General features: G+C 45.8%; 1 protein-coding gene across 1 annotated transcript in view; it reads left to right on the plus strand.

The window, feature by feature from the left end:
* LAMB1 (laminin subunit beta 1) overlaps positions 1-19914 on the plus strand; it is a 74495-nt gene that overhangs the window by 24035 nt on the left and 30546 nt on the right. The window contains exons 12-19 of the mRNA XM_045494435.1: positions 1369-1448; positions 10648-10783; positions 12275-12433; positions 13263-13390; positions 13624-13747; positions 14438-14642; positions 15804-15947; positions 16159-16390. Of these exons, the coding sequence (XP_045350391.1) occupies positions 1369-1448; positions 10648-10783; positions 12275-12433; positions 13263-13390; positions 13624-13747; positions 14438-14642; positions 15804-15947; positions 16159-16390 (1208 nt within the window). The remainder of the gene's footprint in view (positions 1-1368; positions 1449-10647; positions 10784-12274; positions 12434-13262; positions 13391-13623; positions 13748-14437; positions 14643-15803; positions 15948-16158; positions 16391-19914) is intronic.

A 19914-nucleotide genomic window follows, 5' to 3' on the forward strand; every position in this document is an offset into this window, starting at 1 on the left:
CCATTCACAGAAGAATTGCCAATGAATTGATTTTAACAAGATATTCACTGTCGCTGTTAGAATTATAAAAACCACAGTGATATCCCATTTTTATAGACAGAACTAACAAGTTTTTAAAAATGGGGATGCTAACTATTAGGACATAATGAGGGGCTGGTCCTCTAAGCTGCTGATGGAAATGCACAGTGGTTCATACTTGGCAAAGAAAGCATTTTAGAAATATGTTATCAGTAGCCTGTAGAAATGCACGTACCCTTTGACCCGGTAATCCCCCTTCTGGGAATCTTTCCTAATGAAATGAGCAGAAAATTGGAGAGAAATGTATTCGCCAGAAGACTCATTGCATCTTGTACTAATCATAGCCAAAAACCACAGAAGCAACGGTGGGGAAAATAGTAAACTAAATTTGGGGGATTTGGGGGTTTGTATACAGTATGATATTCAGCTGCCATTGAAAATGACAGTAACGTGAGGAAATGCTTATGCTGGTATTAAAAAATATATATATAGGATGTGAGTAGTACCTTGACTGTGTAGGAAAAAAATTCATCAAGAAAAACAAAATCTGGAAGGAAATACACTAAAAAGTTCACTGTGGTGATTCTGGGTAGAGTAATTCCGAGAGTAATTTTTTAAATTGTTCCATGTTTTATAACGTTGTTATGAATCCCTTTATAATTTGTGAGAGGGGTTCCACTGACCCCAAATTATGTTTATGACCTATAGGCATATGCGCCTATATCCAGATGCTTAAAGTAAATTTCTGGAAGTCTGATTTAAATCAATGGACCTGGTTTTTATGTGTTCATTAGGAAATTGATATTTATTAAAGTGCAGAGAGCTCTTCTCCCCTACATGGATTCTGTTCCATTTCTTTTTATTTCCATCTCCAGTGCTCTCAGGATTCAGTGATTTTCTCCCCTTTCAGTTGTGAAAATACTTGCTTTATGCCATTTGGATGCAGATAAATCCTTGAAGAGCTTTGCTTATGAGGTTTTTGACAGGCTGAACTTATGGAAAATTTAAAGGCCTGCCAAGTAGTTGCCAAAAGTCTCTTACTGCCAGAGTACTTCTAATGAACAAGATTGGCCTCTTAGCTGCTTGCTCATATTAATAACTGGACAAAGGCTGTTGGCTTGGAAAAGCAGCTCTTCTGATCTGGCATTACATGATGATGGCCCCAGCAACCTGCAGCTTGGGTTTCTTGAAATCAGAATGTTTATACTCCTCCCCTTGTAGGCTTTGTGCTTTCACGGTACAAAAGTGCATTTGGTGGATCAACCCAGACACGCCATAACTTGTTCCTTGTTGAGTCTATTGTGTAATTATGGGAACCCACCTTTCGATGTTAAATCTTTTATTCTGCAGCCGGAGCACTGGGGTTTGAGCAATGATTTGGACGGATGTCGACCTTGTGACTGTGACCTTGGAGGGGCTTTAAACAACAGGTGAGTGAAGCTACACTTTCGCTCTGGTGCTCAGTCCCCTCAGTAAGCCCTCCTGACCTCTAGGAGCCATGGGATGCTTGGTGTCTCTGAAGGAGGCGAAGTGCGTTCTCCTTGACTGTGAGGGGCCGGCCATCGCTTTCACCTGGGGTCTTAGTGTTTGCAAAGATCGGTTGTCCCAAGTTAGCTTTGAAGCCCTCAAGTACGTTTCTGTTTCTTGGCTTTTAATAATGTTGTGGTTAGTTTTGTACTTTACAGTGTTTTTAAAATTTTGGAAACAATGTATGCCCATCGTTTAAAAGAAAAACATTCCAACAGCTAAGGCAGATATCCTGCCCTTCCCCTCCCCCACCCCCCATCCGCGGCTGCAAGTGCCACTGTTAGGAGTTTCTCATAGTCGAGAAACTAATAATAGAGCTCAGAATACCTATTAAAAATGACAATATCTTGTCATCCTTTAGTTTCTTCTTAGTTCCCTACAAATTTTAGGATTGGTTGTTCTAGCTCTGTGAAGAAAGCTGGTGTTACTTTGATAGGCGTTGCGTTGAATGTGTAGATTGCTTTGCATAATATCGACATTTTCACAACGTTTGTTCTTCCAGTCCAGGAGCATGGAATATTTTTCCATTTTGTGTGTGTGTGTTTTCTTCAATTTCTTTCATAAGCTTTCTATAGTTTTCATTGTATAGATTTTTCACCTCTTTGGTTAGGTTTATTCCTAAGTATCAGTTGGTTTTTGGTGCACCTCTCATTTCTTTTTAAATAACATGTTAGATTTAAAAAAATACATTTCAACATGTATTCATGTGCCTCTTCCTTTTTAACAGCATGTATTCATCTACCCCTTCTTTTTTTCTTGGTATTCTGTCATGGGAAATTGCCACAACTTATTTCCTGTTTTTGTTTTTGTTTTTGTTTTGTATAGATGAGGTTCCCAGCAATGGAACGGCTAAGTCAAGCACATGTGCGTTTTTTATTTTTATAGAGATTGTTAGATTATTCTCCAGATTGTGCTAATATTTTTCCAGCCACCTGGTTACAAAAGCAAATTTTTCCCCAGCCCCATCAGCAGTTGGTATACTCCTTTTTCACCAACCTAAAAGATGGAAAGTGAGGGGCACTTGGCTGGCTCTGTTGGTAGAATGTGTGACTCCTGATCTCAGGGTCGTGAATTTGAGCCCCATGTTGGGTATGGAGCCTACTGTAAAAAATTAACTAATTAAAAAAAAAAAACAACACAGAAAATGAACTCCCATTAAAAAAATTTTTTTTTTTAAATTTCTTTTTTTTTCAACGTTTATTTATTTTTGGGACAGAGAGAGACAGAGCATGAACGGGGGAGGGGCAGAGAGAGAGGGAGACACAGAATCGGAAACAGGCTCCAGGCTCTGAGCCATCAGTCCAGAGCCCGACGCGGGGCTCGAACTCACGGACCGCGAGATCGTGACCTGGCTGAAGTCGGACGCTTAACCGACTGCGCCACCCAGGCGCCCCTAAAAAATTTTTTTAATGTTTATTTTTGGAAGCGAGAGAGACAGAGCACGAGCAGGGGAAGGGCAGAGAGAGAGGGAGACACAGAATCCGAAGCAGGCTCCAGGCCCCGAGCTGTCAGCACAGAGCCCAATGTGGGGCTCGAACTCATGGATCATGAGATCCTGACCTGAGCGGAAGTCAGATGCTTAACTGACTGAGCCACCCAGGGGCCCCAAAGAACTCCCATTTTGATTTGTGTTAAGAATCTTTTCATTTTCTTCTTCTTTCTGGTTTTAGGTTTTTTTTTTCGAACCTCTAAGTCTATTAACGAAAATTGCATGCAATCATTTTTAGTTATCAAGACACGTTGGTATCCCTTGAACAGATGAGGTGCAAGCTCTACCAAAAATTAATCCCTGTACACATTTGGCAAGATGTAGATTTGTAGGAGTTAAATGAACCACCTTCGAGTCAAAGAGAATTTTGGCCTCTGTAAGTGGGTCGGACTAAGAACATCTGGTAGAGACGGTGTTAAGTGGCGTCTAAGGGGATAGGCAGATGTTTCCTTGTGGCCTGAATCTCCCCTGAGAGAGCAAGCTGAAGTCATCAAGCAAGCTCTGTGTACTCCCCAAACTGACTGTCTTACAAGACTGTTTCCCAACACCGTCGTAGTCTGCTGGGAAGGAACGGGATTTTAGGCAGCAAGAACATGTTCTGTTTGGCCTCTGCATTTGGGTTGGTTCCATTCCAGACGCTGCAGTAAACTCAGTACAGCATGTAGCCTCTGGGACTCCAGTGTGAATTTCTGTTCTTAGAAAACCTCCAGAGGGGAGGAAGCAAGGACAGTTCCATAAAAGCAGGGAAGAAAAACTGCTAGTCTGCTTCTGGAATCACGTCTCAGACTCTCCTTTGTGACTCCCAGAACACCTGCTGATTCCTTTAGTAATTGATTGCTCAATTCAAAGCTGTCATCATTCCTAAAATCCTTCTTGATTAGATGAAAGTGGCCTACATTGTTCTCCAAATGATGTCATGAATTCAAGAGTGTCCTATGTGCCTTTACCCTAAATGGTTTCTGTTACTTACACTCCCTTCCTCTGTTTCTCTATTGCACACACATTTCCTGTCTTTAAACTGCCCACACATGGCCCCTGGCCTGTTCCTTGTCTCTCCTGCAAGAATTTATAGAACTCAGACACTCTAATCAAGAGAGTTTATGAAGTAAAAAAATTTAGGGAAGATTTTAAAGCAGGTAATTTGATCTTCCTAGCATGATTGATGAGATACCCTATTTTTTTGGCATCACTGATGAAAAAAAATAAGAGCCTTTTTTTTTTTTTAATGTTTTATTTTTGAGAGAGGGAGCGAGAGAGACTGAGTGTCAGTGGGGGAAGGGCAGAGAGAGACAGAGGAGACACAGAATCTAAAGCAGGCTGCAGGCTCTGAGCTGTCAGCACAGAGCCCAATGCAGGGCTCGAACTCACAAACTTTGAGATCATGACCTGAGCCAAAGTCGGATGTTTCACTGACTGAGCCACCCAGGCACCCCAAAAATAAGAACCTTTAAATATTTCTCTACCTCTGTGACTCTGCAGTGTTTCGTAGCGACCCTTTTCGAAGTTTGCCCCCATGAGGACTTTCTCTAGGAGCCCCATACAGTGATAGAAGATCCAATTAAGTCTTGTGAAACGCCAATTCTGCTAGAAGAATGCTTGGTGCATAGTGGGCACTGAGGAGAGATACTTGCTGGGTGATTGTTTTATTGCAACCATGCATAAATATCTTCTACCTGGTAATATTCCTTTGCTCTGCCATAGGTACATGGTAGGTAATGGAATAAACGTTGATCAAGAAAAAGAATTTGAGAAACCGAAGATATTTATGAGATAAAAACAAATTATGCACTCTTTTGGACAGGCAGTCTCTGGTTGTGACCCCAAACGTTCCTCAGGTACTTTGGCCAGGAGCAGAATTAAACGTGAAAACCATGTCAAGTGGAAAAATGTTTTGTGTAATGAGTCAAATGGTTTTGTTTGTGTGGAATAAAATTTTAGCAATCCAGGTCGATCACGTTGACAGGTAATCTGAATTGTGGAATATTTTAGAGAAGACCCATTTTAAGCAATGTGGCTTAAGCCAGGCTAACGAAGCTTTGCGTAGTAAATAACCTGCTTTAATAAATAGGAATGGTTGCTAGGTAAATGCTACTTGCAAGTGTTGGAAAACATTGAAAAATAGAAACGATTTTATAGCATCCTTTAAAATGTATTGCCTCAGTTAAATTTAGAGCTTTGGTGTCTGGCTTGAAGCCCACCACTCTTTTGAAGATTTCTGCTTCCTGAACTGACGACCCCAACCTTCCTTGGATGTTTCAACAACACATTACTTCTGTATTGCTTTTAGCACTTAGTGAATTCTGCTCCGTGTTATCGCTATTTGTATTTTAAACGTCTCTAGACAGAGATTGGGTCTTTTTTTTTTTGAGAGAGAGAGTGAGAGTGTGCATGTGCGAGTGGGGGAGGGGCAGAGAGAGAGGGAGAGTGAGGATCTCAAGCAGGCTCCACGCTCAGTGCCGAGCCCCGTGGGCTCAATCTCCCGTACCATGAGATCGTGACCTGAGCCAAAATCAAGAGTTGGACGCTTAACCAACTGAGGCACCCAGGCACCACACAAAGGATTGTGTCTTGTTTGTTTTCTCATCCTTCTCCATACTTAGCATCGGGGGCCTTGTGGATGCCCAATAAGTGGGGAGCTGAAATTCATTATACTTTGAAACCAGAGCAGAAGTTAATCCGTGTTTTCGCCCGTGTATTGAGTGATAATGGTATCTCACCAGTTGTTAATTACTGTGGTGGCTGGATGTAAAGAGATTATAGAACACATTTAAGAAACTATCCTCATTGGTTAGGAGGCTGGGAGAGAAGGTCTGGACTGCTGGACCCTGGACTGCTGACTGCTGATCAGTGTGGAATCAGAATTATGGAAGATATACCAGTGTTGAATAGAGTGGTGGTTCTTACGAATGATGATGTTTTCCCCTTTTTTGTGCCTAATTTCTTAGTAATAGAGAAAAGTTGAAACCAAACAGTATTGTCTCTGCTCATCGCTATTTAAATGAAATAGAATTTCCCTTCCAGTAGAATTTTTGTAAACAAGTGGCTAATTTCTACATTTATGGGAAATCTGTTTTTAATAATCTAGGCCTTTAGCCACTGGAAAAAAAAATTGGTCTTGTATTAGTTTTCTTTTGCTGGCATCGTAAATTACTGCAACTTTGTGGCCTAAGACAACATAAGTTTATTATCTTACAGTTCTGTATGTCAGACACGGCCAGCCTTTCTGGAATAAAATCAAGATGTTGGTAGGGCTGTGTTTATGTCTGAAGGCCCTAGGGGAGAATCTGTTTCCTGCTCATTGGAGTTGTTGGCAGAATTCAGTTTGTTTCAGCTATAGGAGGAGATTCCTGATACCCTGCTGGCTGTCAGCTAGGGGCCATTCCCAGCTCCTCGAGGCTGTCCACATCCCTTGACTCACAACTCCCATCTTCAAAGCCAACAACGGTGGGTCAGATCCTCCTCAACTCCCATCTCTCTGACCCGCTTCTCTGCCTGCCTTTTCCACTTTTAAGAAATCATGTGATTAGATTCAGCAACTCTGGATGATCTCCCATCTCAAGATCCTTAACCTGAGTCACATCGGCCACCCCCTTGGTGCCATATGAAATCACCTATGAGCGGATTTGGGGGATAATCAGTTATTATTCTTGGGGGGGGGGGCGTTATTTCTGCCTGCCACAGGGGCTGACTTATTTTGTCATCCATCATTATTCTACCTTACTGATCCAGCAAATGGAATCTGTATCTAGTTATAGGGAAATTTGGTGGTACGGGGGTCAAGTGTACCATTTCTGCCTGATAGGGTTTTTACTTGAACACGAGAAGGATGATTACATGTAATCTTTTGTCTCACTATGGAGGAGGTAGGATTTGAGCTTCCTTTTGGAAAGCTGAGAGAGGTTTGGAAGGTGTGATGGGTGGGCAGGAGGACCTTCCAGCTGGGAGGGGGAAGACAGGCAAAGGTCCGGAGATAGAGTGAGTGTAACATATGCGCAAGACCTGGTCTGACCGTGACCATCTCCGCTCACATTCCCCCTCTTTCAGCCTGTCATTCCTGTCCTCTCTTTGCCTGTCAGGGTCCCCTGCCACCTTCAGAGCATGGCTTCCATGACGCTCCTCAGTCCCCCAACCAGGTGAAGGGTGGCTTTCTCTGCAGCCTGTATCTTCACTGTAGCTCTGTGTGGGTACTCAGTGCATTTTGCTTTGCTGCAGTGGTCCCTTGCTTTACAGTTTATCCCCCACCCCCCTCCCCCAGTTCGACTGGTAGTTCTTCAGGGCAAGAACTATTTTCCTCCCATTTTTCCTTCTCCATATCCTTCAGAAATAATAGACTCGCCCAGGAGGTATAGATGGATTCAGAGGAAAAGTGACAGCGGGCGAAACTGTGAGGGTGTTGACACCAGGGCCAGTATCGGCTCCGTAAGTACTTGTGAAAGAAGGTGAGGGGTGCGGCTCACCGGAAAACAAAGGGTGGCCACCAGAAGGAGTAGCAGTGGTCTTCAGAGGATGGTTGTGGAGGCTGCTGGAAGCCAGGCAGAGGCATCAGGAGTTGTGGGAGACTGCTAGAGGGACAGGTATGGCACGATGACATGCTGGACGGTGGTTGTGGCAGTGACAGCAAGATGACACTTCTGAGCTGAAAGACCTCTCGAAATAAGACTTGGATATCGAGGATGAAGGACAAGGAAGGTCATGTCTCGCCCCCAGTCAGAAGAATTTTAAATGTGGCAGTAAGAGCAGAGCTGAGGGTAAGTCAGTGTGAGAGGTGACGAGGTGGGTTAGAGATGACAACGGGATATCCATGGGAGCGTCCCCTTCGTGGCTGGAAATGGACGAGTCGAGCAGAGCTGAGTGAGGGCCAGAACTTAGGTGCATAGAGGCGGGTGGAGCCACAGGAACGCATTCACTAGAGGAGTAAGTGTCCAAGTGGAGCCAGGCCTATCCGAGACCACGCTTCACGTCTGTGGGCACAGAGGCACGTGATCGCCAGGGCAGATGTTATGGGAACTCCTTCCATGTGACCGGGTTCTCATGAGTGGTTTCGTCTTCAGAATTAGGAATCCTGCGTCTGCTCGTCTTTATCCTTCACCGTCATTTGCTTGTTCTCTGGTGATGGCAGGTGAGGAATCGAGTTGTTTTCTTCTTTGGCGGTTCCTGTTTTACACATTCGTTCCCTCAGGAAGGAAGGATTTTCTCTTGTCCGTATGACGTAATGCCTGATGCCTAAGTTTTTGAAAATGACTCTGTTGGTGGACTGTGCCAGAAGATGGCTAGGTCCCAACTACAGCAAGCATTCCTCCTCTGGGAATTGGCTACAGGAGGTTAAGTACTCATGCCTCTGGGTTAGAAGCCATTCACGTGATCTGCAGGAAGAAGACTTTGGGGGGGGGGGACCATGGCAGGGCCGTTGGGGGCATTGGTAATAAGCCTGGAAGCGTTCCGTCTTCCCATGAGTTGTAACTTGCCTTAGGTACTTGGTTTAAAATGCACTTTGGGAGGCACCTAGGTGGCTCAGTCAGTTGAGCATTCGACTTGATAGCAACCCAGGTCACGATCTCATGGTTGGTGGCATCAGGTCCCGCATCCGGCTCTGTGATGACAGCGCGGAACCTGCTTAGGATTCTGTCTGTCTGTCGCTCTCTCTTCCCCTCCCCCACTTGCACGCATGCACTTTCTCTCAAAAATAATCATTTAAAAATTAATTAAATAAAATGAACTTTGGGATGAGGAAAAAATTTGAACTCTGGGAGTGGGTTTAAAGTAACAACTCCAAACCCCATCTTGACTTCAACAAAGTAAAAAATGGCCACCTATAATTCGGTTTTACCTTGTGCACAAAAGAAAAGAGACATAGCCTGAGAACAAACCGAATATGTTCTAGTCTATCCAGAGGGCTTTATTTGAAACAACATGTCAAATTAAAAAAAAAAAAAAAAGTTTGGGGTGCCTGTGTGGCTCGGTCAGTTGAGTGTCTGACTCCTGATTTCCCAGCGTCAGGGGAGTAAGCCCGTGTCGTGCTCCACGCTGAGTGTGGAGCCTGCTTGGGATTCTTTCTCTCTCCCTCTCTCTTTGGCCCTCTCCCCTGCTTGGACTTTATTTCTCTCTCTCTCAAAAAAAAAAAAAAAAAAAAAAAGTTCTATCATTTACATTAAATCTATTTTATTTGTTCATATTTGTATTCAGAATGCCTATCCCTACGCATTCTGTTTGTTCAACCAGCGTTTGAGTGTGATCGGTGTGCAGAGGGCTGCGCCAGGTCCCAGGAGGGGGACAGGGGCGTGACCGAGGTGAAGGAGGCATGGTTCCGCCTTTCAAGCAATCTGCCATCTGGTAGGGGCTCAGACGGATCTAGAGAGAAAGTGTCAAGAGAGAAAGTGATAACTGTCTTGACGGTGCAGGTAGAGAAAGCACCATGTGAGAATAGCGGGGGACCAAAGCAGACGCCATGACAGAGACGAACTGGGCTTGGAAAGGCAGGTAGGATTTGAAGACCGGTTCTTGCTTTAACGACCAGTTACTACGTGACACGCTTTGTTGTACGTGTTGTGACTACATCGTTTCTCCCGCAGGGAGGTGGTGGCAGGAAGGAGAAGGTGGTTCATTCTCTGGGGTGGAGAGTGATGGTCAGGAGATGTGACAGCAGGAGTCCTTTGTGAGCTGAATCTTTGAAAACTAGGTGGCTCTCTGCCGGGTGGATAAGACACGAGGGTATTCTCGGCTACCGGAACAACATAAGCCAAGAGAAGGGGTCATGAATCACCCTGTGCGTTGCAGAAATCGTTCATGTGGTTGGAGAAGCAAGGGGAGCGGTGGGGCTGGAAAGACAAGGGCCAGGCTATGGAAGGGCCAGCAGGAAGTGATGTGGTCAGTGCATCTTAGGAAGGTCCTTTGGGCAGCTTTGCGGGTGGTGGTGGTTTAGCTTGGGAAGCTGGAAGACTGGCAACAAGAACACTGATGGGAAGACCGATTTTACCGTGAGTGAGAGAGCGCAGAAAGGCATAGCCCAGCCGGTGCGAAGAGCGAGACAAAGCGCAAGATCCTAGACCAAGAAATCACATAATTGGGCTCCTCCTTAGTTATGAAAGACTTGAGAGAAGAGCTTCTAGGTTTCTGACTTGGTTGACCTCGTGGCTGGTGGTGTCCTCTCCCCAGTAGAGGACAGGGGAGGGATGGAGTGTTGCCCTTTGTGATCTGTCATTAGCCGCTGGGACGGCTAAGTTGGAACCATCCTTCTGGGAGTCGGATATTTGTGTCTGAGGCCCAGGAAAGAGAAATCAGGCATAAGATACAAGATACCAAGCAAACACATTGGTGATACCTACAGAAAACCTCAATAAGGTGTGAATGGAGCACAGTGAAGAAAGGCGAGCAAGATGAAAAACCAAAAGAACCAGCTCAGGGGGAGCCTGAGCTCCAGAGTTTGCAATTAATTCGTAGGCAGTGATTTTTTTTTTTTTTTTTTTTTTGGCACGTACTTACTTTCTGAAGGAAATAAGTAAACGCTACCTGAACATTTCACCCATTTGATGTTAGTGGGAAATGTAGATGCATGTCTGGTGGGTTCATCTGCAGATGGGGTGGCACAGCTGACTTGGCTTTGCCCCCCTTTGCAGCTGTTCCCCTGAATCGGGCCAGTGCGCGTGCCGACCGCACGTGATCGGGCGTCAGTGCAACGAAGTGGAGTCTGGTTACTACTTCACCACCTTGGATCACTACATCTACGAAGCAGAAGAAGCCAACTTTGGGCCCGTAAGTAGGAGGGTGCTGGGCAGATGGGAAAAGCCATGTTTGGGGAGCAGTAATGGCATATGCACATTTCATAAGGAGTCCGTATAAAAAGTATTTTTACAGCTCTTGTCAGTGGTGGGATCAGGACCATGCCTTCTTGGGAGCAGTTCTATTTATTTTTAAGCTTATTGCTTTATTTTGGGGGTGGGGGACGGGCACGAGCAGGGGAGGGGCAGAGAGAAAGAGAACCCAAAACATGCTCCACACTGTCAGCATAGAGCCCGAGGCGGGGCTTGAATCCACGAACCATGAGATCATGACCTGAGCCAAAACCAAGAGTCAGACGCTTAACTGACTGAGCCACCCAGGAACTCCAAGCACAGTCCTATTTCAAGCCAAGTAAATCTGTAACTCACAGAGACTTTGGAACATCATTAATAATGCTTCTGGTAGGTTTTTTGGCGGGGAGGGGTGAGTAGTTGTTTTTCATTGGTCCACTCCTCTACTTATGCCCCAAAGTTCTTGTTGACCTAGTATAGCAAATACTCGGAGAAGGCATTGCTTTCTGTTGCTGTCATTAGCCATCCCAAAATTCAGTGGCTTAAAATGTACGTCTGGCACTTCAGCTGGGGTGGCCAGAACAGCTGTAGGCTAGCTGGGCCTTTTTTTCCACATGACCCCACCCCCAAGAAGCTGCCTTGAGCTTCCTCACAGCATGGTGGATTCAAGACCATGAGACTTATTACATGGGGTCTGGCGTCAAAGAGGAGGAAAGAGACACTGCCAGGTCTCTCAAAGGCTGGGCTTAGAAGTTTCAGAGGTCCCTTTCTCAAATTCTTTTGGTCAGAAGCCACAAGCCCAGAGCAGATCCGAGGGCGGGGTAACACAGGTTCCAACTGTTGGAGGGAGAGCTGAACACTTCTGCATAGAGAGAATGAAGGACTTTGGAGGCAACTGATCACAGTGGTTCTACGTGATCCTGTGAACAAACTCAGATGGGTGCTTGGGGTAACAGAAACTGATTGATTTTTAGTCTCGGTGACCATCAGAATGAACACCTCTGTGGTGAGCCCTCGTGATGGTATGACGTTTCTTCGCTTGTACTTGGAGCTTGAAACGAATGCTAGTGAGAAAGGCAAATACATCCACTGGATACTGGACGAGCCTTGTAGAAAATCTGGGAAATGGCTCGTCACTCCTCGGCTTGCTTATGAAAGCATTTGGGACGTTCCCCCTCCTTCCCTTAGGCTCATTCCTGGTTATATCATAGAAGGCCCTTGGAGCCTCATCTCCAGTGTTCCAAGACTACCTCAACCACAAAACCAAAGGGAAACCGATTCCTCTTTATATGTCAAAAACTTACACACTCTACCGAAAAACGTGACTGCAAGAGATAGGTGTAATGCCTATGGTTTGGACCTTTGGGTGACTTCAGATTTCTATAACTGTCGTATTTATTTGAATTCCATTTCAAGTAAAGCATAACTACTGCCCCCCGCCCCTTGTCCGCAGGGGGTCAGCATCGTGGAGCGGCAGTACGTTCAAGACCGGATTCCTTCCTGGACGGGAGCCGGCTTCGTCCGAGTGCCTGAAGGGGCTTATTTGGAGTTTTTCATTGACAACATACCATATTCCATGGAGTATGACATCTTAATTCGCTATGAGCCACAGGTAAACCTTCCGTGGACTATCGAGGGTGGTAGAAATCTCTTCTTCTAATGGACACGGTTTTTGTGAAATGTGGAGGTTGCATTAGCGTAGAGGAACCCCTGAGGAAGTGTGAATGTACATTTTTTCTCGAATTAAGCTTCGCAAACTTTTAGTGATTCGTCGTTAGGCGTTCAGCCTTGCTGACACCTGAGGTGGTGATATGTGAGACCCCCTCCTTGACGTCACAGCCCGCGTAGCCCAGGCTTGGATGCATACCCCACTTTTAACAAAAGGCTGAAAGTGGAAGGTGTAAGAGCAGAGAGGCAGACAGTCCTGGAAGACAGAGAGGCTCACAGCGGCCCAGCTGTGCCAGCAGGTGCCAACACGTCCCATAAAGAATCGGTTCTAGGCCTTAAAACAGAGATGGAATTGTGACATAAAAGGAAGTGAGGCACGGTGTGGCCAGGGGGAGAGCTTTGAGAGTGTGGAAACGCAGCTAGATAAGGGCATAGGATTGGCAAGGCTGCTGGGATCAGCAAATGGGCTTGGACACTATATTAATAGGGGTTTGAGCAGGGGATTGTCCTGATCTGAGCTGTGTTTCCAGACACAGCTGGAAAGAGGATTGGGAAAGGCGGGGAGAGTCGGGAGGCTGTGTCTCGTCCTGGTGAGACGAGATTAGGGCTGGAGCTGAGACAAGAGCAGAGGAAATGGTAAAGAGGGAAAGGAAATGCAAGCAAGTGTTTTTCATTTAAACTTGGCAAATGACTGATTGGGAGAGGTCTTTGCAAACAGACAGGCAGCAGCGGCCAGTGTGGATGCTCTTTTGATGGCTTGCTGCTTCTTCTAGCTCCCCGACCGCTGGGAAAAAGCTGTCATCATGGTGCAGCGACCTGGAAAGATCCCAACCAGCAGCCGATGCGGTAATACCATTCCCGATGATGACAACCAGGTGGTGTCCTTATCGCCTGGCTCAAGGTCAGTGTGACACTGGTTTGCAGCTCAGGAGAATGAATATGCAAATTGTTTTTTTGTCCCTGGTATCTTGCCTTGTGCGTTGTCCAGTTAGCATTTCCGAGCCACAGCCAAACATGGGCAATTGCCTTTCTTCCTTGGCAAGGATCTATGTAGATCTTCGACTGATGGACTGATGGATTGGACGCTTAAAAGCTGACTTTCTGTTGTTATTTTTCCCTCTCGTTTTGGGGCAGGTATGTTGTCCTTCCGCGCCCCGTGTGCTTTGAGAAGGGTGTGAATTACACGGTGAGGTTAGAGCTGCCTCAGTACACGTCCTCCGACAGCGACCTGGAGAGTCCCTACACGCTTATCGACTCCGTAAGTGGAAGGTCATTTCTGACGTGAAGGTCATGGGGGAAAGGCTGGGCAGAGAGGGTTCATCTGCTCCCCCAGAGGATTTGATGGAGGGGTAACATGGAGAGCTTAGGTACAGTCATTCTTTCTTGCTTCCAATGCCACTTTGCTTATTTATTTTACTTTATTTTATGTTTGTTTTTTTGAGAGAGAGAAAGATCACACACGAGCAGGGGAGGAGGAGTGGGGGTGCGGGGAGAGAAAGAGAGAGAGAGAGAACGAATGAATCTTAACTAGGCTCCACGCCCAGCACAGAGTCCAGCTCCCGTCTTGATCCCACGATCCTGGGATCATGACCTGAGCTGAAATCAAGAGTCTGATGCTCAACCAACTGAGCCACCCAGGCGCCCCTGCCTGTTGATTTTAATAAAAACTCTGCCGTCTGGAAAGGATTTACTCAAGCTGATTGTTGATGAAAATAAAAAGTATCTTAAAAATGGCATTGCAAAAGCCATCAGGCTCTGTAAGGTATCTCTAAATTTTTTTTCTGGCAGGACTATTTACGAGCGAAGAGGTATTTACTGTATTGAATGAGTCCGAGTGTTTTCGTTGCCGGAGTCAAAAAGGCATTTGGGGCTTTCACGTGTTGGCTTGTTTCAGTTGACGACACAGACACCACCGTAAGAACGCTCTGCTGTTCCTCTTTCTCCGCAGCTTGTTCTCATGCCGTTTTGTAAATCACTGGATATCTTCACCGTGGGAGGATCAGGGGACGGGTTGGTCACCAACAGCGCCTGGGAAACCTTTCAGAGATACAGATGTCTGGAGAACAGCAGAAGCGTTGTGAAAACACCAATGACCGACGTGTGCAGAAACATAATCTTCAGCATTTCTGCCCTGTTGCACCAGACAGGCCTGGGTAGGTATCCCCGACCCCTCTTTCTTGACAGGTAGGAGTACTTGGCACCGCGAGGTGTGTTGGAAGGCATGCCCTCCAGTTCTGTGGCAGGCAGGTGGCAAGCACAAAGGAAATAGTGTCTCAACTGTGATTTGTCTTTTCTCTTTTTCTTTCTTTCTTTTTTTTTTTTTTTTTTTTTTTAAGAATATTTTAGTGATGGGGCACCTGGGTGGCTCAGTCGGTTGAGCATCCGAGCCTTGGTTTCAGCACAGGTCAGGGTCTCCCGGTTTGTGAGTTCGAGCCCCACGTCGGGTTCTGTGCTGATGGTGTGCAGCCTGCTTGGGATTCTTTCTCTCTCCCGCTCTCTCTGCCCCTCCCGTGTCTCTCTCTCTCTCTCAAAATAAATAAACAAACTTTAAAGAAAAAAAAAACAAAGGAATATTTCAGTGATAGAGCACCACTATTTTAGTGATAGATGCAATCGATATTCAGGAAATACGGTGACGAGGGGCAAAGCCATGAGGATACTGCATTTCTGTAGGCAGGTGGGGACTTGGGATGGAATCAGGGAGCATCATACTACTGAAGTTTGCTTTTCTCCCTGAAAGGTCATACTGCTCCCAAAGGTCACTGGCTTTTGTCTACGGTCCTGTGCTTCTTTGACCTTTGAAGGCAAGGGGAGAGAAACCTTAATGACCTCCTTCCGAGAAAAACTGCTTTTATCTGCCAACTCCATCTCCTGTTGGTTCCCGCCTGCTCATCATAGGGATGACATTGTTTGAAATGGGAATTCTGAATAAGCCAAGGTGGTGAAGGGGAAGGATCAGGACAAGCCCAAGGAAAGGGGTGGTCCGGTTCACAGCCAGTGTGACTGGCTACATGCATTGCTTTTTTTTAACATATATAATGTTTTAAAATGTTTATTCATTTTTGAGAGAGAGAGAGTGGGGGGGGGGCGGCAGAGAGAGAGGGAGACACAGAATCCAAAGCAGGCACCAGGCTCTGAGCCATCAGCACAGAGCGCGACGTCGGGCTCGAAGTCACATAACACGAGATCATGACCTGAGCCGAAGTCGGACGCTCAACCGACTGAGCCACACAGGCGCCCCATGCCACGCTCCTCTCTCTCTCCTGGGGTCAGCTGCTCCGTGTCTCAGGTTCTGACCTCTCTCTCCCCTGCAGCTTGTGAATGTGACCCTCAGGGCTCCTTAAGTTCCGTCTGCGATCCCAATGGAGGCCAGTGCCAGTGCCGGCCCAATGTGGTTGGAAGAACCTGCGACAGATGTGCCCCGGGCACCTTCGGCTTTGGCCCCAGTGGCTGCAAACGTACGTTAATCAGAATTGTCACGTATCCGTTGAGATGACCTGGGAAATACCGAGCTGGGCTTTGTGGCTTTGGAAGGCAGGGCTTCCCTCCGCAAAACCCATCGCCTGAGTCACGAGCGTTCTGAACCGGGCACGGGGGTGCTTCTGTTTGGGGGTGTGTTTGCATTTAGGGAGTTTCTCAAGGCGGTTCCACCCTCGCCTGTTCCTTCAGCTTGTGAGTGCCACCTGCAAGGGTCCGTCAACGCCTTCTGCGACCCCATCACTGGCCAGTGCCACTGCTTCCAGGGGGTATATGCTCGGCAGTGTGACCGGTGCTTGCCCGGCTACTGGGGCTTCCCCAGCTGCCAGCCCTGCCAGTGTAACGGCCACGCCGACGACTGTGACTCTGCCACCGGGGCGTGCTCGGGCTGCCAGGACTATACCACGGGGCACAACTGTGAAAGGTACGTGCTCACCGCCTCTTTTTTTAGTTTTTTTAGTTTTTTTTTTTTTTTTTACTGTTTATTTATTTTTGAGACAGAGAGAGACAGAGCATGAACAGGGGAGGGGCAGAGAGAGAGGGAGACACACAATCTGAAACGGGCTTCAGGCTCTGAGCGGTCAGCACAGAGCCCGACGCAGGGCTCGAACTCACGGACCGTGAGATCATGACCTGAGCCCAAGTCGGATGCTTAACCGACTGAGCCACCCAGGTGCCCCTTTTTTTTTTAATTTAAATTTTTAATATCTCTAGAGGAGTATAGATGTCTAGAACACGTATAACCAGAAAAGAGTAAACGTGAAGGTCTAACACTTCACGTTATCTTACGATGCAAATCACATCAAGTTTTTATTAATGTGTCGTCATCAGAAATTGTAACCACTGCTGGATGTACATTTAAGATTATTGCTGCATGAGCATTTTTGGAGTGATCAACTCAGCGGATTTTTAGTAATCCAAAACTTCACAAGATCCCCTTTTTTTATTTTTATTAAAAAAACTTTTTTAATGTTCATTTTTAAGAGAGAGAGCAAGTGGTGGAGGGGTAGAGAGAGAGGGAGACACAGATTCCGAAACAGGCTCCAGGCTCTGAGCTGTCAGCACAGAGCCCGACGCGGGGCTGGAACCCAGGCACCCCAAATCCAGTTTTTTTTTTAACCAAGTTAGTTAATGTAGTATAATAATGATTTCAGGAATGAAATTTACTGGTTCATCACTGACATATAACACCCTGTGCTCATCCCAACAAGTGCCTTCCTCAATGCACATCACCTATTTAGCCCATACCCCTACCGACCTCCCCTCCAGTAGCCTCCACTTTGTTCTCTGTATTCAAGAGTCTCGTATGGTTTGTCTCCCTCTGTTTTTATCTTAGTTTTGCTTCACTTCCCATACGTTCACCTGTTGTGTTTCTTAAATTCCACATATGAGTGAAAGCATGTTTATTTTTCTCTGACTAACTTATTTTGACACTGTAGATCCATCCCCATTATTTTGAATGGCAAGATTTCATTCTTTTTGGTGGCCAACTAGTATTCCGTTGTATATAAGTACCACATCTTTATCCATTCGTCAGCTGATGGACATTTGCGCCATTTCCATACTTTGGCTATTGTCCATACGCTGCTATAAACATTGGGGTGCATGTGCCCCTTCAAATCAGCATTTTTGCACCCTTTGGATAAATACCTAGTAGTGTAATTGCTGGGGCGTAGGGTTCCCGGCCTCTTGAAAGCGAAGAGAATGAGATCATTTTTGGCTGAGCAAACAGCATCTTAGACCAACACCAGGCAAAAGCTCCAGCAGACTCCAGAACGTTTCATTTCTGACCACCTCAGTATTTCCTAGGAACTCAGTCCTTTAGCTAGCCCATAGTTGATTCCTTCTATGTGCTGGGCATTGTGCTGGCACTGCACAGGCAGCAGAGAACAAAACCAACGTGAGCTGCCCTCCTGGGGTGCCATCCTAGAGGTCAGCACAGACCTGGACGGAAATCCTGTCTCAGCAGATTCTTGCCCAGGACCCGAATTCTGAAATGTTAATGCCTAAATTGGGTCAAGGTAGAAACCAAATCCGAATAGGATTAATCAAATTTTAGACGGCTTTTTGGTTTGAAACACATTATGCAGCTACAGGTTCTGGGAGACCGTAGAAAATGTGCATCGGTATACCTGTTCTCCAGGTAGCAAATGAATTGAGTAATTTTTATGACTCGAAAGCATACCCCACTGGGTATAGTAAAAGAGGACCTACCTAGAACGTACCCCTACTAACAGTACAGCCAAGCTCGGTAGATGCGAAATAATCCACGTGGAAAAATCACATGCTGGTTTACACTGTTCATCACTAAATAAAGGCAGATGTGCTATGAGAACCTGATTTTTCTGGAGTAAGTAGTCTTCACCTTTTACCCCAATAGATTTTCTGTCTTTTAACGTCCATCCACACTATCTGGGACTTTTGTTTTTAAAATAGCAACAAATGCTTCAGCCAGTGGGAAAATTGCTCATGGGATGAGAGAGAAATTGTCCGTGGAAAGTGAATACGTGATTCACTTATGGCGGAAAGACGTGCCTGGACGCAAATACACGGTTCCCGGCTCTGTGCTAGAGTAGTTGGTAGTCAAGAATTTGGAGGTTCCAGTAAACTACTCCTTCAAATAAAAGTTACTCCTTCCGAGTACAAAAGTGCCTTGTAAGAAGATAACAAGGAGACAGTTATACAAGTCTTGAAAGGAAGAAATTAATATATTGATGGTGTCGGTTTTTTGCGTTAAGTTTTTCATTCTTGTTCTTTGGAAGATGGAGAATAAGTTTGAGAAAGACTGACAGATGAGAAACTTAGATTCAAAAGGACAAGGGGGGGCCTGGGTGGATAAGTCAGCTAAGTGTCTGACTTGATTTCAGCTCAGGTAATGATCTTGGGGTTTGTGGGATCAAGCCCCGCCTTAGGCTCTATGCTGACAGTGTGGAGCCTGCTTAGGATTCTCTCTCCCCTTCTCTCTGCCCTCTCCTGTGCGCGCTCTCTCTCTCTCTCTCTCTCTCTCTCTCTTTCTCACTCAAAAATAAACTTTAAAGGGGAGCCTGGGTGGCTCAGTTGGTTAAGCGTCCGACTTCGGCTCAGGTCATGATCTCATGGTCCATGAGTTCGAGCCCTGCGTCAGGCTCTGTGCTGACAGCTCAGAGCCTGGAGCCTGCTTCACATTCTGTGTCTCCCTCTCTCTCTGCTCCTCCCCTGCTCATGCTCTGTCTGTCTCTGTCTCAAAAATAAAAAAAAATTTTTAAAAATTAAAAAAAAAACAACTTTAAAAAAGACAAGAGAGTGGGGTGGGGAACACAGGTGGTTACCCGCCCTGCGGGTGTGAAATCCAGCATGCTGGGCAATGTAGTGGGACGAGCATCTGTGAGAAGAGCCTACTTGATATTTGGGACTGTTTGGGGTTTTATTTGTAAAGCGTTTTGTTTCTTTTAGGAAAATGAGGGTGTGGGAGGGGGAAAATTTTTAGCCCTGCGTTTGGATGACAAAGCTTTATTAAAATATCTGGGATTCTGTAAACCAACTTCTCATCTTTCTTTTTTCTTTGCTTTTCTCTTTTCTCTTTTCTTCATTCCAAGAAGATCAGAGTTTCAATCCTGTGAATTTAAGAAGTAGCCCTTGGTTCAGCTCACTCCCAAGGGGGGAAGTGGTGGGAGAGGCAGGAAATGAACACTCAGTTTCTATCATGAGGTAGTTGGATGTATTTCACCTAGAAAAGCCTCATAGAAAACTTTTTCAGAACCCGTTGTGCAAAATTGCTTCACCTCTGCTGACTTTCCCAGTACATAATCCGGGAACATGTTCTTATATGGTGTCTGTGTCTAATTAAATAGGTTAATTTCCACTAAACAGCTTTCCCTTGTATTTCCTCATCTCCCTCCCTCTGCCCCATTTAAAAAAAAAAAAAAAAAAAAAAAACTTCTGTCTCAAAAAGGAAAAGAGCAAAACAAA

Source organism: Leopardus geoffroyi, chromosome A2 (assembly GCF_018350155.1).
Source record: "Leopardus geoffroyi isolate Oge1 chromosome A2, O.geoffroyi_Oge1_pat1.0, whole genome shotgun sequence".
Taxonomy (NCBI): Eukaryota; Metazoa; Chordata; class Mammalia; order Carnivora; family Felidae; genus Leopardus; species Leopardus geoffroyi.